A 27889-nucleotide genomic window follows, 5' to 3' on the forward strand; every position below is an offset into this window, starting at 1 on the left:
GTTCTAGCTCATTCCAGCCATTCTGACCTGCCTCGGTGGTCCAGGAAGGGGCTCAGGTGTACTTCAGATGTGGCCACAGGTCCACAGAGTCAAGGGAAGGAAGCCAATGGCCGCAGCTATGCCAAGGGTTGCCAGACCCTCTTTTCTAGAAGGGTCCCCTTCCTACCAAGGAGGATTCCTGGTCTCCGCTATTCCCTGGGTCCTCTGCTGTCTCCTGGCATCAACAGGTGGTGAGGGTACCTGGTGATGATGCCCAAATGTCCTTAGCGATGCTATCTTTGTCCCAGCATTGCTCCCCTCGCTCTCCGCTTCAGCTAGAACAGGAACTTCCAAGCAAGCCACTCCTATCCCAGTGGCTTTTGACCTCACAGGAAGTCATCTTGGAGCCACCTCTAAGATGATTCTTTGTCCCTCTCCCCCACCAAAGTCCTCCCGGAATAGAAAGAACCTGGGCAGAAGTGAGGTGAATCAACGAAGGGTAGGAAGCTGTCTGTTCCACCTTGAGAGAGGACTGGAGTTGGGTGTGGTGGCACACACCTGTGATCTTATGCCAAGGAGGCCTAGCAGGAGTGTAACAGATTCAAGGCCAACCTAGGCTACATGGTAAGAGTTACTGTAAACAAACAAGCAAAACAAAAAACAAAACAGTAACGGACTCGAATTTTGTACATGAAAATCTGAGTCACTAATGCTCTACAAGGCTAAATTCTCGTTCCCATTGGATTCCCAGGCCTGGTGCAACACCCTATGTCATTGAGACTCGGGCCTGGAGTCCTGAGGAATCAGGCTGCCCTACCAACCTCCTGCACTCAGAGACTGAAGCCATACCCCCAAAACAGTACTGATACTTTTCACTTGCTGTTCACCCTTCAAGGTCCCCTGATGACAGCTCTGCTTACCCTAGGCTAGGACAGAAGAGGAGGCCCCAATTGGCTACCGAGGAAGCCTGAAGTATAGAGGCCAGCAGTGGGTTTTGTTTTGTTTTTCCTGATAGGGTCTTACTGTGTGTGTATCCCACACAGGCCTAAGAACCCTAGTCTTGAATTCAGAGGACCACCTGCCTCTGCCTCTAGTGTGCTGGGGTTAAAGGTGTGCACACCTGGCTCCGGGATGTCATCCCATGCTCCTCTGCTGTCACTGCTCATCACACTAGGTACTGACAGATGGCCAAGAATTAGGGCCAAGGAGAAAGTGTCTCCAGCTATTAAAAAATATTTATATATGTATGTGTCCTCAGAGGCCAGGTTTCCCAGAACTACAGTTAAAGGCAGCTGTAAGCTGTTTGATGTGGGTGCTGAGAAAATAACTGGTTGTGAGCCTAGCCTTTAATGGCTGAGCCATCTCTCCAGCCCCCAGCTGTTCTGACAAACACACTGACCATCCAGCCTTGTTTTCCTTTCTCTAATATCCCCCATGGGAAGGACTTCGGCAGAGCAGCAACACAGAGCAACTGGCCTGTAGCCAGGCTTAAGGTGTCAAACAATTCACTGTACAGCAAACATTTATGCCAATGAAAAGCCCACAAAAAAGACCTGCAATCTGTAGCTGTTGGCTTTTAAAAATAGCCAACATCCATCGTCTCTAGGCGTTGCCTGACCTGGATGTGGCTTTGGTCATATGACCAGAGACAGCTAAAAAGGTCCTGCGGTTTATTTGCAGTCCACTCTTGAGTATCTGCTCCAACAGGTGTCTGACCCAAGGTCTACCTGACCCTTGGACAGGTTGTTCAGTATGTGCCCCCGGGACTTGCCCAGGTCCCTCAGTGCCACCCAGAGGCAGTCAAGCAGGGGCGGCAGTACCCAGAAGCCAACACGAGTTCTTGACTCCACTGGCCTGCTATTGCTCCTGGAACAGTAAGCTTGGCGCTGACTGAGATAAAGTTTCCCTGGGCCCAAGTTCCAAACTCGGCTGTTTTGTTTCTGTTAAAATGCAATTGTTTTTCTCTGGAGTGTGCAGTGACTGCTCCGCGTCAGGAAGATGTATGAAAATCTCCCCTTCAATTCGGCATTCCTTTCCTCCCACACAAACATGGTCGGATTTTAATAAATCAAAGAGCTACAGTGTTTAATAAAAATTTATTGACTTACAAGTGATTATTTATCAAAAGACCATTAATAGCAGGTACTGAAATGATGTGTTACTGGGTGGTGCTGGGAGACTAATAGGAAATCAATGCTGCTGGCCGGACGGAATGCATATGAGAAGCCCACCCCCCAACAGCGAGCAGAATTTCACCAGCAAAATACACCAGACGCTAGCCCTGGCGCAGTGAAAAGTTCCTCCTTTTTATTTATTGTTTACAAATGAAATAATCAATACTTTTAATCTAGAGCAAAATTTATTAACTTTCCCATCGGAGAGAGACATATTGACTGGGGGAGAGGGGAGCGAGAGCGATGGAAGACGGATGGCTAGATGGTCATCTCTTAGCCTGTCCAAGAGTCTGTGTGCATGAGATGGGATGTCCCAAGCCACACACGATGGTGGGCCTGGAGAAACTGAGTCTGCCAACTAAGATGGACAGCAGGTGGGTGGCACCTGCAGCAACAGGAGACCAGCAGGAAGCACCAAGCCAGACTGGTGAATTCGAGAAGGAAATAGCAGGGTTTACAAGCCCAGGTTTCCACAAGGCAAGTGGGTTAGTGGTGCCCACTGACAGGTCTGTCAAGGTCTGAAAGCCCTTGCGTGCTGTCCTGGCCCACCATCTCTCACATTATCAAGCTCTCTTTCATTTCTGAAGGGTACCAAAAGGGAGGGGCTCTCACATGTCAACCAGCTCCATCCGGCTTTGCTCACGGGGATCCTGGCCAGGCTGACATCCTTTTCCTGAGCTTCTTCCTCATGGGGGGAATTTTACTAGCCTGATTAGAAAGCTCTTTAATTAGCTGGTAACAGGCCATCATGTCTGAGTAAAAACTGTGATTTGCAACCCCAACTACCTACCCAGCAGGCTTGGGCCCAGCACAAATCCCTTGGGGACAAGAGCAGTGGTCAGTGTTGCAAGTGGGGTTTATGAGAGGGAGCCAATAGCTCAAAACGGACTTGGGCTGCTGAGCCACACAACCTGAGGGCTCAGAGCTCACACTTGAGCAATGGGCTTTAAGTGAGGGTTGAGCTGGAGCAAGAGCTCATGTCCATAAAGCACTTGCACTGCAAGCATGAAGCCCTGAGTTTGACTCCTAGAACCTATGGGGGGGGGGGAGAGGAGAGGAGAGGAGAGGAGAGAGGAGAGAGAGAGAGAGAGAGAGAGAGAGAGAGAGAGAGAGAGAGAGAGAGAGAGAGAGAGAGAGAGAGAGACAGACAGACAGACAGACAGAGAGAGACAGACAGACAGAGAGAGAGAGAGAGACAGACAGAGAGAGACAGAGAGAGAGAGACAGAGAGAGAGACAGAGAGAGAGAGACAGAGAGAGAGAGACAGAGAGAGAGACAGAGAGAGAGAGATTAGGAAAGTGGCTCCGACTTCTAAACACAGTGCTGGGGAGGTAGATGGGAGACTCACTGGCCAATTAGCCTAGGCCAGTGAGAGTCCATGTTCCAAAAACAAGGTGAGGCCCCTGAGGAATGGTCAGCTAAGGCTGGCCTCTGACCTCCAGATGCACATAAATGTATGTACACTTGCAGGCGCGCGTGCACGCACACACACACACACACACACCACGCTCACGAGGACACACACATGCGCAATACCTACTGAAATTTCAGAGGTGGATTAAGGCCTCAGAAGTGACCAACCTTAAGAAAATAAATAACGATAGCAGCCAGGGAGCAGCAGGTTGAGGAGTGGGATGGAAGCTCCCTAGCATTCAGGCTGTCCTTGGGACCTAGTTTCCATCATGATGAGTCTTTTAGATGTGAGAGCAACACTGCAGCAATGGGAACCTGCAGGACCCAGTCACAGATGGTGAGTGTCAGAGGAGCCCGGGGCCAGTGCTAAGATGCACCAACTTCTCATGGTCTCTGCTGCATCACAGGGTCGCGTGAGCCAAGGGAAAACAAGGTTAAAAACTACCCAGGTCATAAACCTCAAGTGGGAGTTTGAAAGGACCCAGGACTCTACACACTGTAAAGGACAGTGCTGAAACGCTACCAATTCTACGTAAGGGAAACCCACTTTCACTTTTGAGCATCTGTAAAATAGCTCCCACGAGGCTCTTCTTACATTCACAGGTGTTTATTTGAAAAGTGTTTTCCACTGGGAATGGAGCAGGCAGGAGGAAATGGGAGGCTGAGGCAGTGATACAAAGGTAGGGGTGACACCACAGGTCCTCAGGCATCCAAGTGGCATTAGCTCATAGCCTCGGTAGCCAGGCTGTCCTCAGACCCCAGACTTGGAGGTGGGACAGCTACATCACTTTGAAAAGTGCCATGGCTGTGCCGCTGCGGACAGTGGCATATGGGTAGGAAGGCAAGCTTCCTTTGGAGGAGTTCAAAGTTGGGGGGCTTCAGAAGTAACAACAAAGTGGCTGACTTTGGATCTGTCCTCGGTGACTGTAGGACACCATTTCCCCTGCAGCCACGGGCGCATACTGTGTACCCACCCCTCCCTACCTAACTCCTCGGTTTTCCCCGCATCTCTGCTCTGTCCTTTACCCCCAAATATTTGCTGTTTCCCACCATGCTCAAATCCACTGACAGGGCCCCCATCCCCTTTACCCCAAACTCATCAACACAGCTTGTTTCCCATGGCTCTCATCTGGGGAGAAAACTGTGTCTAAGCTGGGAACAATCCAGAGACATGAAACACCTAATATGAAAGTCTACCTCCTCCTGAGCAACACATCCTCATCCTAGGGTTAAGCAGAGACCCCGCCGTCCAGGGACATTTTCAAGCACCACAGTTATTACTGGCAAGAACCACATTTCTCGGGAGTGAAGGCAAAGTCCCTAAATTCATTTACCATCCAGTTTTATTTACTCACAAAACACGTTTAAAATCCTGGGCAGCAGCTGTGAGCTCTGACCTTGTCCTCCACGTTCTACAGAGCTGTCTCTGTGAGGCCAGCAAATGTTTCCTTCACATATCCTCGCACTGGGATCCCCACAACAACCCTGTGAGGTAGGCGCCAACACCCTCCTTTGCGATTTCATGTGACAGACAGGGGAACTGAGACATTACACAGACAAGTCATGTGGGGGATTCAGGCTCAGCGTGGAGTATGAATCAGACTCCTGGGGCTAAGAGGCGCCCAGGGGAACTGAGACGTGTTACACAGACAAGTCATGTGGGGGATTCAGGCTCAGCATGGAGTCTGAATCAGACTCCTGGGGCTAGCAGGCGCCCAGGGGCCCAGGCTTCCTCCTAACCCTCTGGTGACCTTCATAAGTAGACACACAAGAACTCACAACTCCACTTGCTGAATGAAATGAACACTCCTGTAGACAGTTTTCTTTTTACCCCATCTAAAAGCTCCAAGGCTGGAGGCTATTTAGGCTCCCGCCTTGGCAGTGTCTTTTCCGGCTTTCCTCAGCCTGTGATGTCCTTACACAGTAACACCCAGCATCCTGTCAGGGCAAGAGCAGGGCCACCTTCTCACCAGCTAGCACACAATGAGCGCTGCTTTAATGGCATTCCTCTTAGAGGCTTGCTATAAGGGAACAAGAGGCATTCTGTCCCAGGGGCCCCCGCCAGCAGCTTTCTGGTTAGAGGCAGCAGGCAGCCATGGAGCTCTGAAGAAGCTCGAGTCCTGGAGGCCAGAGTCTGAAGGGTGCAGCGGTGGGGGGCAGGCTGATGGAGAGCTTGCGGCACAGCAGCTCCAGCTGGCTCCCACGTCAGGACTGCGAGGTGGCGGCGGCTGCTCAGGAGCGGCTGCGGTCCTCGTGGTTGCCCACGATCATCTTGCTGTACAGCTTCTGCTGCTCCTCCTTGAACGTGTCCTTCACCTTTTCTCTCTTCAATCCACCGTCCCTGAAAAGACAAAGGCTCGTATAGCAGCAGAGGCCGCCACTGGTCAGCTGTGCTGTATGGCAAATGCATAGTGCGGCTCACATCCCAGGAAATCAGACGGGAAACAGGAACAGGCTCCTGTCCACCTCCAGTTTAACTACAGCAGTGCTAGGGGTTAATCCGGACCACGGAACTAAAGCTCACAGCTGCTCTTGTCAGAGGTTTCAGTGGACACAGCCATGGCTGCTGTTTCATGTATTCTGTGGTTGCTGTCATACCACAAGGGCACAAATAAGTGGTTGCAACAGACCTATGATCTGCACAGAGAGTCACTTCCTGTGCTAGCAGAGAAGCAGGAGAATGCAGTCAAGGGAATGACTGCCTTTCAAAGAACGGAGTGCAGACACCAGAGGAAGCCACGCCCTTCCTCTCAAGCTTCCCAGCTGAGGCAGGCTGTGTCCACCTAGAGGCATAAACAGCCTGGAAGCCCCAAGAGACTCAGCAAAGGCCCAAGTTCCAGAGGACAAACTAGAGGAAAGGGCTGGCCATTCCTCCTCAGGTTTCGTGCTGTGCCAGGAGGAAGCCTGTGCCCAAGAGGAGCACGCTCTCTGGGATCAGCTCTACTCACCACAGAAGGTCTACCAGTCCTCCCTGGCGCGCAATGGCAGCCTTCACTCTGTTCGCAAACTGCACAGCATCTTCATCTTTCTGTAAGAGAGAATGAGTGAGGACACTCGGCCAGACTCCCGGTCGCCACAGCACAGGAAGACTTGCACCGGAGGCCTGGAGACACCTACCTCTCTGGTCATAGGAGGCAGGTACCAAACACTGCAGACAATGGCCCAACTGGTCATCATTCTCAGCAAGTACGTCACCATCCCATACTTGCTGCTGTTCCAGAAGGCGTCACCAAACTGAGGGTCATACTGCAGGAGGAGAGGAGGCAATATAAGAACGGCCTTCTGACCTGTGGTGGCGACGGGCCCACAGGAGCAGGGATCCAGGCTAGAGGTACTCCAGCCCAAATTAACACTGCTAAAGGGGCTCTAAGTCCATGTGATTCTGACCTTCAACCCTCACCCTGGCTGCCCCCGGATTAAATTCAGGCCAGGAAGGAGGTCTTTCCGAATACTTCTCAGATAGCCTTGCACTCACAGGCAATCCAAAAACACAATGCAGAACAATAGACTATCAGCCACTAATTTCCCAGGTTCGACAACAGGAAATGTTTCTCTGCACGCATCAGGTATCCTTTCCTTTCTTCTGAGGCCTGTCTTCAACACGTCTACTCATGTACATAATATATAACTAAACAAAGGCACCTTCCTACATAATTGCCAACTTTTTCATAGGACAGTCAAAACAAGGCTCCAGAACAAGAAACATATAGAAAGCTTTTGCAAATACTATTTACATATTTACAATTCTAACAAAGTGCATCTCTGTTTGGGCTGAAAACCCTGCTAATTAAATCACCCGTGTACATTAGCAGATGGGTCCACACCCGTTGGTCTCGTGAGGTCTCAACAAGACAGGCATATTAGGTACCTGGGTTTGTTGATGACCTTAATGAAGGGAAAGGCTGCTTCAATTGTGTTTTGTGAGAAATGTGAGGGCAGCAACTGAACTATGGGAAGTGCCAGAAGGAGCGGGGCCTTTGAGAGGCTGCGGGAGCATGAGGCATGGGTGGTGGCTACCAAGTGTTTGCAGAGATAGACAAGGCAGAGCACTGACTGCAGAACACAAAGAGTCAGCATGGAGAGTTTCGAGGACCAGGGTACCACCGCTGAAGAAGGATGCTGTGGAGCACTGCCACAGAGGCTCATGTGCTGCAGATGGAGTTTTTTCAATGACCCATCTTTTAGGCCTTCCCAGTCTAGGTCTGTGATTTCAGAATAAAAACTGAAATGTTTTTAAATGTTGAGATTAAGTCCTAACTATAGAAATAGAAATTTAACACTAGAAACTAAGAAATTTAATGCCTTAATGAATGCACCTTAAATAACACTAATAGGAGCTGGAGAGGTGGCTCAGCAGTTAAGAGCACTGGCTGTTCTAGAGGACCTGGATTCCAGTCCCAGCACCCGCATGTCAGCACACAGCCACCTGGAATTGCGCTTCCAGGGGTTGGTGTTCTCTCTGGCTTTCCTGGGCACCAGGTACATAAGTTGTGCACAGACACACGCAGACAAAACACTCAAATATATATATATATATATATATATATATATATATTTAAAAAATTAAAATAGCAATTGTAGAGGCTGGAGAGATGGCTCCAAGGTTAAGAGGACCTGAGTTTAATTCCCAGCACCCACATGGCAGCTCACTATTGTAGCTCCAGTTCCCGGAGATCCTACGACCTCATACAGATATACACAAAGCAAAACACCAATGCACACAAAATAAAAATAAATACATTGTTTAAAATAGTAAAATAGCAATAGTAATTTTTTTCTTAATATCAGTAAGAAACAAGGGAGAATAAAAAATTAAAACTAATCTATGGCATATGATTACAAGATAGTGCAGATAGCCAAACATACTGGAGCACGCCTGCCATCCCAGCTGGCGGGAGAACAGGTAAAAGGATGATTTTGAGACTGGGAGCTTGAGACCTGCTTGGGTACCACAGGGAGGCTAGATACTGTTTCAAACCACAAATCTGACTCCTTTGTTCTAAGGACATGAGTAGAAGTTGTGTTATGAGTAAGACATCATCTCCTCTGTTTAGGACCAACTCTCTTTCCATGACGGGCAGACACTGGCGCAGCAAAGCAAAGCAAAAACAACATTCTCAAAATCAGATAGTGACTTTGGTAGAAATGTGGTAAAGCCTTGTCACTGCTAAGGCGACCCAAGTTCAGATACTGACAGAAGCGTCACAGCAACTAGGACTGTGTGTAGAACTGAAGTCTGCATGGCGAACAGAAGGAGCATTTCCGTGCGTTTTATTTTGTAGAGGCGTCCCCAGCCTCCACGCTTCACCAGGATGCGATCCACAATACATAGCAGAGGACCGACCAGAGTGACCCTGTGACCAGTGTGACCCTGTGACCAGTGTGACCCTGTGACCAGTGTGACCCTGAGTATCACCAGGGTAACAAGAAAACGTCATCAGAATCTGGTCTGAGCCCTGGCAATCTGTTGAACGCCCCCTGCCCCTCCAGGTGATGCTATAGGAACTAGCACAATGAGGAGAAGAAAGGGCTGGTCACCAAACACAGTTAACAAGGTACGTGCCCCGCCCACCGCCACTACGCTAGGCTGAGGTGCCATGGCTACTCTTGGTTACCAACTTGGTTACCCCTGGAAGCAAGCGAACCCTGAGGGGTTGGGCACTCCTGTGAGGGATTCCCCTTGACTGAATCATTCCACATGGGAAGATTTGCTCTACCCTGGATCTTCTGCGGTGGGAAGACCCACCTTGAATCTGGGTCACACCTGCTGCTGGCAGCCTGAATAGAGGTCGTGGAAGAAGCAAGCTTGCTCTCTGCCTACTTGCCCTCACTCTCACTGGCAAGTCCGTTCCTTCCCTGGCATTAGAGTCTAATTCCTCAGGATTCTGGCACATACTGAAGACCACATGATGAAGACCATCAGCCTTGTGGACTGACCAACTACTGGACTCTTGGACTTCTGCTGAGAGACAGGCATTGTTGGACTAGATGGACCACGGCCTGTAAGCCACTCTAATAAATCTCATAAACATCCATCCTATCGTTCTGTCCCTCCCGAGAGATGCAGACTCCACTCTACGTCCACAGCAGACTCTGCTAAACACTATTCCGTAGCCTGTCATCCACCACCCAGGCAGCCAGGCTCGCCCACCAGTGAGCTGGCAGCCAATCTTCGGTCCCTCACTAGTCAGCCTGAGGCTCTGCTTAACTGGTAGAAGGTGTTGTCCAGCTGAAAACCGGCTGGGACACAATGCTACAATACTGCTGACAACAGACATGGAAAAGGCAGGGGCTAAACTGAGTTGTTTGAAGCTGCGGACCCTGCCCTAAGTGTCATCCTAGGTGCGTAGACATTTATGACAACAGCCTATTTGAGGAGTGATACCACAAGGTCTAGATTCCTTCAGAAATGATACAGATCTGTACTAGGATGTGAGGGATGAGGGGATGGAGGGATACAGGGAAGCTGACTGGCTGACCGTCCCATGTCTCCAGGGGGCCTAAGGGGCTGGCTAGAAGGACCTCTTTCCTGACGGGCTAAAACAAGAGTGGAAAAGCTCCCAGGACCCACCCACCACCACCGGGAAGAGGACACTGAAACCCAAGGCGGTGGAGTGCTTAGCTGCTCGCGGTGTGACAAGGACCCGCTCTTCTGTCCTCTCCACCCCGTGTACCAACCTAGCTTACAGCCCCTCACCGCTACTGGCAGCAAGTCACCTGCGCCACCACAGTGCTCTATGCTTCAACCAAGTCTCTGAAGAGCAAACAGTGAGGGCACAACTACAGAGCGGATGAAGTTTCTGTTTGCGGCTGCTCTTCTGACCCAGCCCACGTCCCTATGGGTGGCACCACCCTCTGGCCACATGGCCTGGCACTGCTGGTGCCAGGAGCAGCCTTGACTAGTTCACCAATTCCCACCCCCCACTTGTGCACTCCAGCTGGCCTCAGCGGTCTCGTACCTTGATAGCAACAGGGTAAACAGTGGCTCCAATTTCAAAGCTTCCCTTTTTGAACATCATCACTGACGTGTTGTTGATGCAGGTTCCTGAAACACAGGCAAGAGAAAACACTTCCTTTCAGGACTTTCACCCAGGGCTCCGGCGGCGGCACAACAACTAATCCTCAAACGGCATAAACCTGTCATCACCCAAAATCATGAGTGAGCACTAAGGGAGCTGGACAAACGCAGTACTTATCCTTTGTCTCCTGTCTCAGCCCCTGCCCCAGCCTTAGGGAGGGCAGCAGAGCTGCCAAACACACTGACGGGGTACTCCACAAGAGACGGGGAAAGCTACCTATGTCACAGAAGGGATCCTGTACCGGTCAAGTACACATTACCAAAATTAACCAAACTTCTGAATCTACCCAAGCGTTTAGTCTCTCCCACACTGACAGGGACCTGACCCTACCCAGTGCTCAGGGGCTAGCTCTCTCAGGCACACCACTTTCCCACTCCCAAGTCACTCTGTACCTTCTGGGAAGATGAGGATGGGTAGCTTGCTTTTATCTTGTACATGCTCGGTCAGTCTTCAGGATAAAGAATCAAAGAAAGAGTCAATGATCTTACAGGTTACAAGCAGCAATGCAGGACTTTTTGGCTTGCAGCATCTCAGTGATGGACCATCTGCCCCACCCAGCACCACCCAAAACAAATCACACACCCCCACCTCAGACCCACGGGTCCTAAATCATTTGGGTTTATTTACATACTTTTTAAATGTCCTATTTCGGGGAAAACTATTATGAGAATTGTACAGGCTGGGTATAAAGAGAAAACGACCCCCAAAATATTTTCTGCTTGCTTTCTAATTAGAACTGAATGATCGGCCCATTTACCTCTTAGCCACCAGGTGGCGATCTTTCACTTCAGACCGCTCAAACCAGACATGGGGGCAGGCTTTCACCATGGCTCTTTGAATCACTCCCATAAGGCCCCCGTGAATCTGTCCCACCTAATCTCAGACAGAGAGGAATAATTAGCAGTGAAGCCACCCTCACACAAATCTTCCCACAGAACACATACCTAAGCCTCTCACCTGTTAAGGTTTCATAATTTTCACTTTCTCACTATAAGCAACTCCTGATGCTGAGTTCCCCTCTAACCAGCAGTGCTGAGGCTACTCCCGTGAGCACATAAAGCTGAGTCACCGTGTAAAGTGGGGATCCTCAATGCCTCTCACATCAGGGTTCTAAGACTCTCCCTTTGCTGTAATCCCTTCGATCTAAGGACACCACATAACCTCCAGCCATATTTCCAGTCACCCTAGGACAGCGTACAGGGTGGCCAGGCCTAGGGCGACTCTCTTAAGTTGGGACCTGCATACAAAAGCATGTTCACATGTCTGATCCCTTCATCAAGGAAGGTTCCTGTGGAGGGCCTAGAGATCGCCTAGTCCTCATCAGAAAACCACGGAAAGAGGTTGTGTACCATGGCATAGTAGCCGTCGCTGGCCAAGATGATCACGTCGATGGGAGATGTGTGATTAGCCACACAGATGCCACCATTTCTTGGTCTGTTTTTCCTGAGTATAAAATATATGCAAAGCAATAAAAACACCACCAACAATTAATTGGAATATACACCTCACAAGCATCACTAGCTCTAGCACAAGGTTAATGACTCTCTCTCCACATTAGTATAAAGTTCCCTCACCTGTTGTGATAGGTGATGATGGCCGTGAGGGCTCGCACGCAGATACGGTAGCACATTAAATGAACGTGTTTACTCAAAAATTCCTTAAGCCTGCAACAACATGACAGCTGAGGAGTTTATAAAAACAGGACAAGTTGCTCACTTCAACTATTTAACAGTGCCCAGAGTACTTGTAAAATATTAGCACACACGGTAAAACGTGCAAATGTGCTATTCAGCATCTTTATACCTACACACAAGCAAAGAAACTTGATGACATTACCTGTTAGTGGTCAAAAATCAAAGGCCTAGAATTCCCAGCACAGGCAGGCCAGGGCTTCTCACTTCCTGTCCCAGCCACCACCCACAGCAGCACCTCTTTACCAGCCCTAGCAAAACAGAGATGTCCAGGGCGTCCAGAACTTCCCTAAGGGAGTAAAATGTCCTCAAGAAAGAGGGGGAGTGCACAGAAAGGAAATCTACTCCCAGTCCAAGCCAACTCACAGGGCTGACCAGGCACAGCATTGAGAGAACCTGTCCAGCACGCAGAGCCTCGGTCTTGATTCCCAGCAACAACAAACAACATGCTGTAAAAACCCATCCACACATGAGCCTGGACTCCATGGTAACTGCCCTTTTCACTCTTAAGTGGGAAGACAGTGAGGGCTGGATTCTGGGAAGGCAGTTCTGCAGACACCACCGTCACTCGCTATGGCTCATCTTAAGTTCAAGGACTGTGCTGTCAGTCACCATGGCCAGAGCAAGTGTTCACTGTACTCACCTCCCATTTGGCAGGTATCCAACCACAGTTGTACCCACTACCAAGAGGCTAATCCCCGTGAATGCCAGAGCAATCCTGTAAGAAGACAAAACACGGCAGAGCAGTTGCTCAGGGACTGTGTGAAGAGGAAGGCAGGAACCCTGAGAAAGCATGGACACCTGACAAGGTCCCCTGGAGGTGTGAGACCACATGTACTGAGTGATTCCGAACAGGCTGAACTGTGTGTGTGTGGGGGGGGGCTGGTACTGTCTCTTCAGCTTTAGGCAGGTGCCGCACCCAATACCTGTCTGCTCTTGCTTTGACTGAACACCCTGGTAAAAGCAAAGCCTCTCTGTGGAACAGGAGGTGGAGTTGGAAGGTGCCAGCATCCGGCAAGACAAACAGTGTGACACTGAAGAGCAGAGATCAATGCCATTTCTGTGCCAGCAAGGCACGTTCAGGAGAGGCTGTGTCCAGGAAGCAGATGGTGTTCAACACCACCAACAAGCGAGTGGTCTTTAAGGAATCTCCCTGCTAGCTGGGTATGCCCGGTGTACGCTTCTCATCCCAGCACTCGGGAGGCAAAGGGAGATGCATCTCTGTGAGTTCCAGGCCAGCCAGGGCTACAGTGAGACCCTGTCTCAAAAATAAATATAAGAAAGAAATCTAACTGTTTCTGTCTGATATGTAAAGAACGTAAGGGGCTTCAAGGGTAAAATGGACTAGCCATGGGTGAGATACGACTCTCCTTCATAAATGAAAAGCAAGGCAGAGGGAGGTGGGCAAGCCAAGCACACAGGCAGGGCAGTTTACATTTGGCCTCCAGGGCCGAGCCTCACCTGAGCGGCAGCAGGAAGCAATACCGAATCAGCACTCCCAACCCCCAGAGGATGGTAAGCCGCAGGCTTATGTATTGGAAGTTGTAATTGGTTCTGCTTAGCAAGTTCCAGGACTCCAACTCCTCTGCTGAGAATCTCTTTGTCACTTCGTCATCCATGATAGTCTCCATTCCTTTCCGACAAAAGTAGAAGATGTCAGAGAGCTCAAACTCGGCCGTCTTATCCAGAGCCTTGTTACTACCACTTCGACGGATTTCTTTGATTTCTTCTTCAAGAGAAGTGGCGTCTTTTGCAATGATTCCTAAAAAAAAAAAAAGCAGTGTATCTAGGCAAGTGGCATGCCACACGGGAACAATCATATGAAGACTGTGCTATGCACACAATGGGGACATGGGCTGGATACGTTCTCCAGAGCTTCACAGGCAGAAAGCACTGGTCCCAACTCAACAGTACTGAGCAGAGCTGGGCCTGCCATGCTTCAGTATGCAATCGTCTACCAAGGCTCGTGCTTGCAGCACTGTTTAAGCTAAATTACACACACACACACACACACACACACACACACACACACACACACACACGGCATGAGGGCAGGAAAGAGATTTACTGGAAGGGTTTCAGCAGAAGAAAGGGAGATGAGATGGGAAGGGAGGTGAAAGGACTAAAATTCATTATACATTTCTATGAGACAAAGAACAAACCCCACCAGGTGTGGTGGCGAATACCTTTAATCCCAACACCCAGGAGGTATAGGCAATCAAATCTGTGTGTGTCGGAGGCGGCCAGGGCTACATAGATAGACAAACAAACCCTTCAAGCAAGCAAACCCTGGCAGAATGAAGAGATTAGGCCATGGGACTTGACGTCCCTGAACAGAGAAGCACGGTCTCTGCTCAGTGTGTGGGTTCTGCAGGGGTCATTCCCTCCCACAGCCTCAGGCTGGGGTTCTGGTGGATTGTCTGAGACACAGTCTCAGGAGCTGTGGCTGGCCTTGAGCTCACTCTGCGGCTAAGGGTGCCTCTGAATTCCTCATCCTCCTGTACTTCCATCTCCCACCTGCTGGGATCACAGGCATGTGCCACTGTGCCCAGCTCTTTACATCAGGTTGTTTTTGAAAGTAAGGCACACACCTTCCTACTCACGTGGGCCCTTCCTTGCCACTGGAACCAGCTCTTCCCTGTTCCTGTCCTCTCGCACACTCCTGCTAGGATGCCACCTGCTGTGCTGCAATGTAGCCAAGGGGCCCTTGTAATGCTATCCTGCTTCTACCTAGGTGTTCTTTCTTCTCTGTGTGTGAGTGACAGGGAACAGGAGAGAGGAGACAGGGAGAGGGAGGTACCTAGGTAGGTAGGTAGGTGGGGTAAGGCACTTGAGAGACTGTGTGCACATGAGCACATTATTAATTCAAATCGCGCGCACGCGCGCGCGCACACACACACACACACACACACACACACACACACATTTTTACTGTGGTCACAGTGAACCTGAGCCCCAACAACTGCTAGACTGGCTAGCCATCGAGCTCTGAAATCTGCCTGTCTCCCTCCACCCACCAGCACTGGGGTTTTACAGGGTGTGTCACCAAACCACGGATTTACAAGGGCCTGTGGGTCCAGCCCAGGTAAAGACACAGCAAGCTTTTTACTCACTAAGCCACCTGCCCAGCCCCTGCCCGAGTTTTCTGACAGTCAAACCTTTTCTACAAGTGCCCTCGGGTATTTTGCTACAGCAAAAGTAAGTGTATTTAGGGGCACTTAGGGGCATTATCTCAGAGGCCCGTTTAGACTAAGGGGCCCAATCCTACCATTGGTGTAGGGCTTGTAAAGCTGGTGGTTCTTCTCCTTGGCGCCTCGCTCCATTCTCAAGGTAGCCCACTGAGGAGAAAAAACGGCAACATGACAGCAAGAGTGAAAGGGTCAGTTCTAGCTGCTTGACACCAGGTGGCAACCAAGCAGCACGCCTTCCAAAGAGGGGTGTTCACAGGGCTCCAATTCATCACCAGGAACACAAATACCTACTAAGTTCCCAGCAGTGGAGCTAAAAGTCAGCAAGCCATGACAAGACGTTCAGGTGCTTTTCTCATGGCCGAGGTCTACCTCCAGGCACTTAGGAACTGGCTAGTAAAAGCTGTCTCCTTCAACTACTGCTTACCCCTACAAGGACGTCCAACACATGGTGTGTGTGTGTGTGTGTGTGTGTGTGTGTGTGTGTGTGTTGGGGTGGGGGACGTGCTTGTGTGGAGATCAGAGAGCAACTTGTAGGGAGATAGATGGCTGGTTCTCTCCCTGCCACCATGTGGCTTCTGGGGATCAAATGCATGCCCCGATGAAACCTTCAAACTCTGAGAACACAGAAGTAGATGCACTTGGTGATAAGCCAGAGGAACACAGAGTCTGAGAGATGAAATCTAAAAGGCCCACCCCCAGGCTGTGCTTTAACTTCAGTGCTCTTCCTCATCCCTAGACTCTGGTGGACTTTCACAGAGGATGCATTCTTCCTTATGATCCCTTGACCAGTCAGAATCCCCCGAATACCCCCAAATTAGTCAACCAGGTTCATTCCAACTTGATACCCAATTTATGAACTGATGGGGATGAACTCACCCTTTCCCAAGATATAAAAGAACATCTAATATTGACAAGCTGTTTTGGGGACCTCTTCCTGCTGTAGGGAACTGTTACTCTACTTCTCAATAAGAGCCCTGCTTGCTTGCTCTCAATTCTGTTGCTCTCTCTCGTTTCAGTAGTGAGACAATGACATCAGCAACTCCAACCCAGGACTCCAGTGACAGTGGCTGAGTTACTGCTTTCAGTGGAAGAGCAAGGCTCCATTCAAGTTCTCTTGGCTCTAGAGCAGCTCAGGATCTGTTGCCTTTAGTTTTGGTCCTTCCTTTTTAGCTTTTGTAGACAACGTCTGTATTTAGAAATGTCCACATACAACAGTTAATGAAGAGATTCACAGCTGGCCAATGGACAGAGAGTAAATGACTGTCTGGTGATCAGCCCCCAACTGGACACTGCAGAAGAGCAGATGGAAGGAGAAAGGAGCGAGTGCTGTGCAGTGCCGACTTCTGGACATGGCACTGCGGCTGCTGCTGCTGCACTCAGGAACTCACTGCAGCTACGATCACATGAATAAAACCTGCACAAGAGCAAGCACTCACATTACAGCATGGATGAAGAGAAGGCTCATGGGAGCCCCTCCTAGCTGAGGAGGTACTAGCAACCGAAAGAGTGAACTATTTTCTTCCACAGTGTGGCTGCTCAGGTGGATGGCCACACAGCCATGTGCATGCACACATAACTTCGACTCAGTGGGATATAAAAAAGAAAAAGTGGGCAAGAAGGTAGGGGAGAGCATGCTGTAGGGGTTCCATGGAGCAGGGGGTTTGGAGTGGATACAACCCAGATGTTTTGTATCCAAGTATAAAATCATTGAAGAATAAATAAAATCTTTTTATATAAACCCAAACATTCTTTCTCTCACCTTCCCTGCCAGAAGTCATCCTCATCTTCAAAACATGACCTTTCATTACTCTGGTGTGAGGTGGGACTTACAACTCTCTTTACAGACAACAAACAACACCAGAAAGTTTATTAATCTAGGGTAAGTTTCAGGGCTGGCTGAAAAACCCCAAGTGCTTAAAAATATTGCCTACTTTACCCCAATCCCACTATCTTCAGCCTCTTTACTGACACCACAGTTTTCTATAATTTTCCAACAAATTCGAATGTGCAGCTGGACCAGATTGCAAGACCTCATCCTCTCTAGCCTGATCTGACTGACTCCTTTCATTTTGGGTAACAAAATTCAGCTTATTTCCATTTTTTTTTCCTTGTATCCAGGCTTTTTTTTTCCCCCTCACCTTTCTCCAAATTGTCTTCAATTCAATTGAAAGTCAATTCCTAGAAATTCCACTCCAAAAATATTACTGCCACTGTACTGAGAACATCTGAAGCAAAAAGTCCCGAAACAGAAGATTATTTTAAGGATCTCATGGACAGACATGGGTCCATCTGTGGAGGCACCTGAGTATTTTCTCCTGAAGAAAGGTTTGGAAGAGCCTTTTTCGAGGAGCTCCAGGTAAGGGATAGGAAATCTTTCCTTGGGCTTGCAGCAACAACAGAGAAGCAGCTGGCAGGACACAGGTAAACAGTTATGTAGGAAAGAGAGCTAAGGAGCCCTCACGGGTTGGCGGAGCTCAAGAGAAATGTAGACTAGGTAAAAGGTCACAGATAGAGATTTCTAAAGAGCTAGCAGTTTAGTTGTTGGGATTCAGACCCCAGACAAGCTGCTGAGCTGCCTTTTTATCCAAAGCGGACCTGACCTCTGGGCTCCCCCAGCACCCCTCAGGACCTGGCCTCTAGGCTCCCCCACCACCCCTCAGTCCCTACCTGTTTCAGGGCGTGGCAGTCACACCCTGCCCTCTAAACTCTAAAGCCCAGGGCACGGGGCTTCACTCTCTATATAATCCAGACACATTGGTTCTCTCTCTCCCTCTCTGTGCACACACTTTTTCTCTCTCTGCCCCATCTCTGAATGGTGACTTAACTCGCCCCCCTCCTGTGAGGTCAGTGAACCTGCCCAGAGCTACCCCGAATAAACCTGAATTTAGACATTCTAATTTGGTTAGAATTGGCTCATTTCATGAGCAGAAGAATGTTTATCAAAAGTATCTTGCTGAGCTAGTTTTGTTTTTGCTTTTACCTCAGTTTACACCTTCCATGTCTTTACTGGTATAAATATTAGATAATTTAAAAGGATAAATGATATCACACTGACGAGCAACATGCAAAAATTAATCAAGGTGTAAGCTGTAAGACATGTGATTATACTTTTTGACATTATGATATTTGTCTCGTTATATACTACTATATAAAACTACCTTAAAACTTAATGGTTTAAAATCCCACCACTGAGCTAGGTAGGCATGGTGGCACATGCCTTTAATCCTAGCAGAGGTAGGCAAATCTCTGTGAGTTCAAAGCCAGTCTAGTCTATATAGTGAGGTAAGGACAGCCAGGACTTGTAGTGACTCTGTCTCAAAAAAAAAAAAAAAAAAACCAAACAAATGATGAAAAACAACAACACAGGCCACTTCTGAACTGGGTGTGACGGTGAGGATGCACACCTTTAATCCCAGCACCCGGGAAGGAGAAACAGGTAGATCTCTGAGTTTGAGACAAATCTGCTCTACATAGTGAATTCTAGGCCAGCCAGGGCCACACTGTGGGAATCTGTCTCCAAAAGAAAATGAAAATAAACCAAAAAATTTATGCTGCTTGTGAATCTGAAGATCACACAGTGCTGGCATCTACCAGACGACGGCTCAATGGCTTGGGGGCTGGGGTTCTTGGAAGGTTTGTTCCTCCTTCATGGGCACTGATGCAGACTGTCAGAACCTGAGGTAGAACATGGCCTGGCTACATGACAAAATAGGGAGATCAAAAGAGAGAGAGAGAGAGAGAGAGAGAGAGAGAGAGAGAGAGAGAGAGAGAGAGAGAGAGCGAGCAAACAAGACAGCAAACGACAATACCTTTTCTTTCCTAATCACACACGCTGCAGTGCCATATCCACACATCGTACCTGGTAGGAACCACTCACTAAGGGCAGGGGCTAAAGCTCAGAGCACGCGCAGGCATGAGACCCTAGCTTTAATGTCCAGGACAGCAATGAAGAAAGGAAGCAAAATTACCCGGAGAGCTTTGTAAAACGCTCACCAGAACAAGATACCAAAATAAGTGTTTTTTGTTTGTTTGTTTGTTTGTAAGAGGTTCTTATGTGTCCCAGGCTGGCTTCAAACTCACTATATAGCAGTCCAGGATGACCTTGAATTTTTTTATCTTTCTGACTCTACCTCTTGAGTGCTGGGGTAAGGCATGTACCACTACATCCTGGTTTATACTGTGCTGGACTGAACACAGTGCTTTGTATATGCAGCACATTTTACTAAGCTACACCCACAGCCCAAAATAAGTACTTAACTGTTTCCCCAGATAATTAAATGTGTAATCATAAGGGAGAATCAAAGAATTACGATAATCTCTTAGCTTTCTTCCAATTCTAAAAATATGTGTATCGTCCCAATTTAGGAAAAAATGACACTTTTAAAAGGTATAATAAAGGTCATTCTGTTCCATGAGACAAAGTCTTAAGTCCTCTAAAATTCCACTGAAACTGAACCTACAATATGGTATTGTTCAGAAGTGGGTAAGACTATAAAGGAAACGCCTTCAATAATAAGGTTTTAGGTGCTGGAGAGAGAGTTTAGTCATTAAGACCACTTACTATTCCTGAAGAGGACTGGGTTTTGGTTTGCAGCACCCACAATCAAGTGGTTCACAACCAGTTATAACTTCAGTTCCAAGGGTTCTGACACCCTTTTCTAGCCTATACTACATATACCTGTGCACACATGATATATACACATATAGGCACACATATAAAACAATAAAATGAGGTTATTAAAGGGAGCTCAGCAAGTTCCTTCATCCTGAGGACGCAGTAAAAGAAGCGTACAAACTGGAAGTAGGCCCTGACCAGACCATGCTGCCAGCACTTTGTTCTTGGAGAGCCTTGCTCTTTTTACAGGCCGTCAGTCTATGACAAGACTTACAGTAGACCAAATTTAGGCATTCCTCAAAACCAACCAACTAACTGATCAACTATAAGTATACACACACACACACACACACACACACACATATACATGAATACACATAGATATTCTGATAACATGATAACATTTTAGCTGGTATCTCTTAAGTACTGTCACTGATAAAAGTAGGGTCAATTTCTTGAGTCCATTAAGATTAATCTAGGGGATTGAGCGCACCGGCAGAGTGCATGCCTAGCATGTATTAAGTACACGCATGCATGCACACATGCATGCATACACACACTAGATCAGCTCAGGACACCAAAGATGAAAGAATTCCAGAACCACCCTATGCCTTTGCTGACATACACCAAGCCTTTTCTAGCTCACCCTTTTCTCTGGCATACAGCCTGTTTGTAACAGTCCGTAAGGCACTGTGAGGCCTCTGAAACCTGGAAATATACCTCTGAAGATACAAGGAGTGCAAATTAATTAGTTAATTAATTCAGTGGCAGAATCTTACTATGTGGCCTTGGCTGGCCTCTGTCTTCTGAGTGCTAGGATTAAAAGCATGTGTCACCATAACTGGCTGAAAATATAATTTTTGAAAAAAAAATTCATGTTTTTTGGGTTTTTCATGTTTTTATGGCTAGGACATGCTAGGCAAGAACTCTCCCAGTAAGCTTTATCTTGAGGCTACAAATTAAGAACTGTTTCCATCCCTACTGTAAATCACTGTGCCCGGAGCCCAGATTTCAAGCCGTGTACTCTCTGGTAGCCTAAGATTACACGTGTTACAGTAAGCACTTAATGATTCCAAAGTGTATCTTATGGTCTCTACTTAACATTATCCTCACTATCTTTATCAGGGAATGCATCCTGCATGTGAACATAGTGCCTGCAAAGGCCAAGTGATGGCATCAGGTTGCGTGGATCTGGAGTTCAGGCAGTCGTAAGCTGCCGGACATGGGTGTGGGAGCCAAACTCAAGTCTTCTGAGAAAGCAGCAAGCGCGCAACCACCAAGCCATCTCTCCAGCTCCTGATTATGTATTTTAAAAACAAAATTACAAAAAGGATTTATGTGCTGAGTGGCAGAGCAAACCTGGCATGCATCTGACCTCCAACACTCTATCCCCCAAGGGATTTTACCTGGCTATCAACTTGAGAACATCTGGAATGAACTAAAACTCAAGCATCCCAGCACACCCGTGACTGGAGCAACCCTCAAGTACTCGAGGTGGTAAGTCCCACCCTAAATCTGGGGCACGCCTTCTGGTGGCAGCCCACATAAAAGGACTTGGAAGAAGGTAGCTTTTGCTTTCTGCCTGCTCGCCCTCACTCTCATCAGCAAGTTCATCTGTCCTGCTGCTGAGGCGCTCCTTCACTGGCATCAGAACACATTTCTTCAGGATTCCCAATACACTGAAGACCAGTGGAGACACCTAGCCTATTGGACTCAACTACTATCAGATTCTTGGCCTTTGTCCTTCAGAGACAGCCACTGCTGGACTCGCCAGATGCATCAGGTAGTTTTATGTCATCTTGAAACTAGCTAGAGTCATCTGAGAGGAGGGAGCCTCAGCTGAGAAAACGCCTCTATAAGACAGAGCTGTAGGCAAGCCTATAGGGCATTTTCTTAATTAGTGATTGATAGGGAGGGTTCAGTATATTGTGGGTGGGGTCACCCTGGGATGGTAGTCCAGGCTTTTATAAGAAAGAATAAATCCCCTAGCAGCACTACTCCCTGCTCTGTGCAGCAGCTCCTACCTTCAGGTTCCTGCCCTCACTGCTTTTGATGATGAACTGTGGTTCTATGTAACTGTCAGTGAAATAAAGCCTTTTCTTCCCACACTGCTTTGTATTTTACCACAGCAATAGTAACCCAGTCACTGAACCACAGCCTGTAAGCCACTTCAATTAATCCATTATCTCCCCCCGCCCCCATCTCCAGCCGGCTGTCTGTCTGTCTGTCTGTCTGTCTGTCTGTCTATCTATCGATCCATCCATTCATCTATACACCCGCCCACCCTGTCATTTCTGTTCTTCCAGAGGTCCCTACTAATACACTATCTATCTACTTGCCACGGTGCATGAGTGGAGGCCAAAGGCTGACAACTTTCAGGTAGTCGATTCTCTCCCTCCACCATACGGGCTAAGGGATAGGACTCGGGTTACCAGGCTTGCCAGCCTTCACGCAGGAGCCATCTGGTTGGCTCTCCATACTGAGGAAAGGATATACATACGAGTCTTCTAGGCTTTTTGTCTCACCCATGCCATCCAAGATGAACTAAGCAACAAAAAAGAGCCCAATATTTATAGCTCTTACTTCTGTTTTAAAAGTGGTGATTTTTAGGGTCAGGAGAGATGACCCAGTGCTTAAAGCACTTGCCACGCAAGCATCAGGACCAGAATTCAGAGCCCCAGAACCTACACACGAATGCCAGAGGGACATGGTGGCCCACCTATAATTTCAGCCTCAGGTGTCAGGGACAGGATCTCCACAGCATACTGGCTAGAGAGACTGACAGACGTCAGCAAGCTCTGGGTTTGACTAAGAGACTCTGTTTCAATAAATAAGGTGGAAGAGCGACTGAGGAAGATGGGTGACACATCAACCTCAGGTCCCCACATGCACACATGTGTTCCCACACACAGTCAAAAACATGAACATATTTGAATAAAAACGTAACATAAACTGACTTGAGAACAGGCACTCTCAACAGGCGTCCACAGCAGTACTATTGACAGCAGCCCAAGAGTGGAAAGAGCTCATCAGTGGATGAATGCATAAACAAACCAAGTACAGACACCCAATGAGCTATTATTCAACCACACACAACACACAAAGTCCTGACAACTGCTGCCATTCAGAAGAGCTCTGAAATACTAAGTCAAAGAAGCCAGAGAGTGTGCGCCATGTATGATTCCATCCACAGGAAGGAACCAGTTCAGACTGACTTTGAACTAGTAATCTTCCTCAGTCCTGGGACAGTTTAAGAGCTTCCTTTTAATTGGTAATGTGGTACTACAAGAGGTGGTGGATGTGTAATATGAACATACTGAATGCAACTAAACTGTGTTTAGAATGGATTTATATTGTTTATTTTACTTCAATTTCAAACTTTTTATCATTTTTAATTATGTATGTATGTATATATATATGTATGTATGTACGTACGTACATACGTACGTGTGCACATGTGTGTCTGTGCACATGAGTGTAGGCCCCACAGAGGTCAGAGGTGTTGGATTCCTCTGGAACTGAGGGCTCAGTGGTTATAGGTTACTGGATGTAGGTCTCTGGAAGAAGCAGCATATCCTCTTAACCTCTGCACCATCTCTCTAGCCCCACCGCATTCTTGTAAGGACAGTGATAAAACAGATTTCAAAAAAACTAAAAATGGAAAAATTATTTAAAAACTGTAAAGTGCTTGCAAAGCATGCCAACGACCCTTGGTTTGATCCCTAGAACCATCAAATCAAACCAAATAAACAACAAGATGTCACATGAGCAAGTGTAATATATTATCATGGTATATGACTCAAATTATGCAGTTTCAGCTGTGGAAAAGAATTCCTGAGGATCTGGTGACTATTAAAACAGATTCTGCAACTAAAGCAGCAACTTTGTCTAGACAGTAAAATCTTGTAGCACAGTTCAACACCAGGAGCTGCTACTTCTCATCTGCTCCCATTTAACACAACCGGTTCTGCTGAGCAGGTCAGGTCCTTATGTACCCTCTGTCCTTCTGAAATAATTCAAATGAGCTTTCTCTGCATCTTTTTTGCTTGAATGCAAGGATCTACCTCAGATTCCTGGGAGAGGAAAAAAGGAGCCCATAAGCAGAAGCCTTATTTCCTACTACCTGATCTGTAGGAGGCAGTTTCCAGTGTCGAGGCCCCAGTCTGACCCACGAGGTGAAGGGACCCCCTTCTCATCCCTGTGAGGAAGCCTATCACAACAGCACAACTTACCGCAAAGATCTTTAACAGTGTTTTCATGTAGAGCTTTCGGATACCAAAGGAGACTCCAAAAATGGCAGGGACGATGATGAACACGAGGAGCAGGGTGAAGAGGACAGTCAGGGAGATGCCCAGAAGGTTGACAATCAAGCTATCAAAAGGCAGCAACAGGAACATGGTGGAGGATGGAGGTCAGGCTGGTGGCCTCCTTTCCACACACAGACGCGTCCTTCAGATGGTCCCTTCTGACAGCACAAGCCTTGGAAAGGCAGCCAGTCCCCAACAGGTGACAAACTCCATCTCAAAGTTCATGTCATCCGGCTGCCTGAATACAGAGTTGTAGTGCAGAGTAGTAGAAAGGGTCACAGGAGCACCCCAAAAACTCTAGGTCTCTCTTCCGGGCAGATAGTCTGTGTGAACGAGGCAGGACAGGCTTAAGGAACAGCACCCAAGTCCAGACTGAGTGTCCGGGCAAGCGAGTAGCAAGGGAGAGCTTTCTGCTCGGCGATGTGGCTGCTTCCAAGGTTTTACTTTCCTTCTGCCCCAAAGCATTCAGCAGGTGAAATCTATCCTAAAGATCTGTATTGCCAGAAGTACCAAGAAGAGCTCACCTTGGCAGCAGAAGAATCCTGACAACTCCAGTAGACAAGGGTAGCTGCTGGCACTTCACACCAAAGGCTTCTGAGCGTCAGTATGTAGAAATTAAGTAACGTTTACTTAATATTCCTTCATAAACCAAACCTGAGTTCACTGTTAAGAGTTCATAGGTGGTCCCATGCTCCCGTGGGGGCTCCTGGTGCTGGCTGCCCCAGGACGCTCCTACCCGGAGAGCCCCAGCTTTTGCCAGTAGCACACAGAGGCTGGCACAGAATGTCTCATGCTGCTTGTACCGAGCACTATTGCAGACACGCCTGGCATTGGTGTCCTCTGATATTCTTCTCCCTTAAGGCAGCCTTCTCAGCGGTGACCTGGGTTCTTGGCAAAGGGTTGTTTACATGCTGCCAGAGCTGGGGGTGGAAACAGAAACACCATCAGTCACACAAAGCAAGAGGAGAAGTGTTCACACGCTTCCATGTGTGTGGCAAGGGAGAGCCGTGGCAGGGCGAATGCCTAGCCTGTTTCTCTAGGCATCAAAGTTAAAAGAGAGCAGCTAACAGGTACATACATGGGAGAAAAATGGAGATTTCCAGTGTTTTAAGCTGCAATGAGGCCAACTGTGGCCACGCCAACTTTTGATAGTACACATTTTGAAAGGTAAGGGTATAATGTAAAATGTAAATCTCCTTCTGATTTGTCCCATAGTTACCCAGGATTAGTTCTTCATAACAGATGTAATGGTAGGATTAGCTTTGTCTTCTTCCCAGTATAACTGCTATTTACACAGGAAAGCATTCGTTACTGTTCCTGTCAGGAGCAGACAACAGAAATGAAGGCATTTTTAACAAGGAACACTGTTCTTCACTCTGCTTTCTACTTTGTCTATCAGTGAAAACAGAGCTCCCTCCACTCAGTGCATGTGCAGTTAGCAACTGTAAGAACAAACCAGGATTAACGTAGGCTGTCTCCTAAGACTAGACACTACTAATTTCATCTTTTTATTAAATACTGCTCTTACATACTACCATACATGATTTAGTACCAGCAAAATTCCTAGAAATAGAACAGAAATTAAGCCCTTTCAGTCTACTGCACTACATTGTTGCCTTTAAAAATCATAAAACTAGTCCAATAAATAGCACTCATTCCAAATTACAAGTTACCAATGCAAGTTCTGTACTTGGGAGTATTCTATCAAATCTTCCTAGCAAAAGTGCTTACCATCTGATGCTCGGCATGGAAGCTGGGCCCTCCTTGACTGTGCTGGGCAAGGACCCTCTAACAGAGCTACATCTCAGCCACTGGCACAAGTGTCTGTTTCCCCAGAACTCACATTTCAGTTTTGTCCCAATATACAGTTCAAGGACTTAAACAAATGGGTACTGACTTCACTGCCAATGCTGATCAGTGTTTTATGAGCTAATATGTGTTATCTCAGGGCTGGCTAAGTAGTTCAGTGGGTAAAGGCATTTGCCACTAAGCTTAAGCCCCTGAGTTTGGTCCCCAGAACCCACATGGTACAAGGAAAGAACTAATCTCCATAAGCCGTCCTCTGACTTCTACATAGCACCATGGCACAAGCAAACGTACACATACACACACAAAATAAATGTAATAAAACTGTTATCCCATATATTTATCTCCTTCCTATCAACATATCTTACTTCCATTTTCTAATTACTAAATGAAATGAGGTAGAAATGATTCAGTTCTCCTATCTTTGTTCCCAGCATCTTCCCATATGGCTAGTAGTCAAATGCTAAACCTAACACACTACTTCAGTGTCACTGACTCACAAACAATTGTTCCTATTTCTCGTTACCGCTTCTTCCACTTTCAATTATTGCCAATATTTGCTGAATGATTACAACACCAAAGGCACTAAGCTAAAAGCATCATCCACACACTCTTCATTTATTCTACTAAAAGCTCTATGGTGTGGCTGTCACCACTACCATTTACAAACGAGGATAGTAAGATACAGAAGATTAATTAAATCTCCTAGGACCACACATGTTAGTTCTGCAGAAATCCAGACAAGGGACCATCTCTTATCTCAAGTTCTTTAACAACATTTATGGCTTCTTACATTCCAAACTACCCTGAAATAATCAGTGTCTCACTTATGCCAGGTGCTATAAGACTTCCTATAAAGGAAAAACAAAAAACAAAAAACAAAAAAACCACAGGGCAGATCTGGAATCACATATTAGAACTTGCTGTTCTCAGAATCCAAGTACATGTGTGTCTTGTTTTTCGTTTTTATAAACTGCCCAAACTCATTATACATGCCAGGTTTCTAACCACATCCCCAAAGTGACTGAGGAATTTGCGTCACTGTGTTCCTGACACCTGTCAGGGCCTGGCCTAATTCAAGAGCTACAGCTCCACTCCACTGCCCCTCTTACCCTGGCCCCTGCTCCCTTTGGCCAGCACTCCTATAAGAAGATGCAGCAAGAGCCCTCTGTCCCACTGGCCAAGGTTACGCCGACTTCCATGGGCCCAGCGTGACTGTCACATATCAGTTTTGACCCCACATGTCAAAGTTTTGACATTCTTTGTATTACAATCAACTGAGAACTCTCAAGGTTATTCTGGGTTCATGTCCCCAAAACACTAAAATAAACACATGTAGCAACACACTCATTTCTTCACTTAGCTCAAGAGTTGGCCAACCACACATTACTGACTATGCTTTGTTTCATAAGGCGTTGAAGCTTGGTATGGCTCTTACAACTTTAATGAGATATGAGGATGTGTGACAGAGACCATGGCCTGCGAAAGTCTACAGTATTGAGCACTGGCCTTCACAGAAATGGCTTGTAACTATCCTTTTTCCCATGAGAGATAGTGACCTCTCCCTTCAGCCTGCCCCTCCTAGGGCACTTGCTCATAAAAGCTGACTCCAAGCCAGAGAACCCTGAACTAGT

General features: G+C 47.6%; 1 protein-coding gene across 2 annotated transcripts in view; it reads right to left on the reverse strand.

Annotated features, from left to right (window-relative positions):
- Positions 1–2056: 2056 nt before the first annotated feature.
- Positions 2057–27889, reverse strand: part of GPAT4 (glycerol-3-phosphate acyltransferase 4) — a 41267-nt gene continuing 15434 nt past the window's right edge. For both annotated transcript variants that reach the window (XM_084760029.1, XM_084760028.1), the window contains exons 2-13: positions 24375–25369; positions 15605–15674; positions 13798–14098; positions 12980–13054; positions 12220–12309; positions 11995–12088; positions 11403–11518; positions 11038–11093; positions 10526–10611; positions 6684–6812; positions 6515–6594; positions 2057–5907 (exon numbers count right to left, since the gene is read on the reverse strand). In XM_084760029.1, the coding sequence (XP_084616155.1) occupies positions 5799–5907; positions 6515–6594; positions 6684–6812; positions 10526–10611; positions 11038–11093; positions 11403–11518; positions 11995–12088; positions 12220–12309; positions 12980–13054; positions 13798–14098; positions 15605–15674; positions 24375–24539 (1371 nt within the window). In that variant the 5' untranslated portion in view covers positions 24540–25369 and the 3' untranslated portion in view covers positions 2057–5798. The remainder of the gene's footprint in view (positions 5908–6514; positions 6595–6683; positions 6813–10525; positions 10612–11037; positions 11094–11402; positions 11519–11994; positions 12089–12219; positions 12310–12979; positions 13055–13797; positions 14099–15604; positions 15675–24374; positions 25370–27889) is intronic.

The sequence above is a fragment of the Acomys minous genome, assembly GCF_964271855.1.
Source record: "Acomys minous genome assembly, chromosome: 15".
Taxonomy (NCBI): domain Eukaryota; kingdom Metazoa; phylum Chordata; class Mammalia; order Rodentia; family Muridae; genus Acomys; species Acomys minous.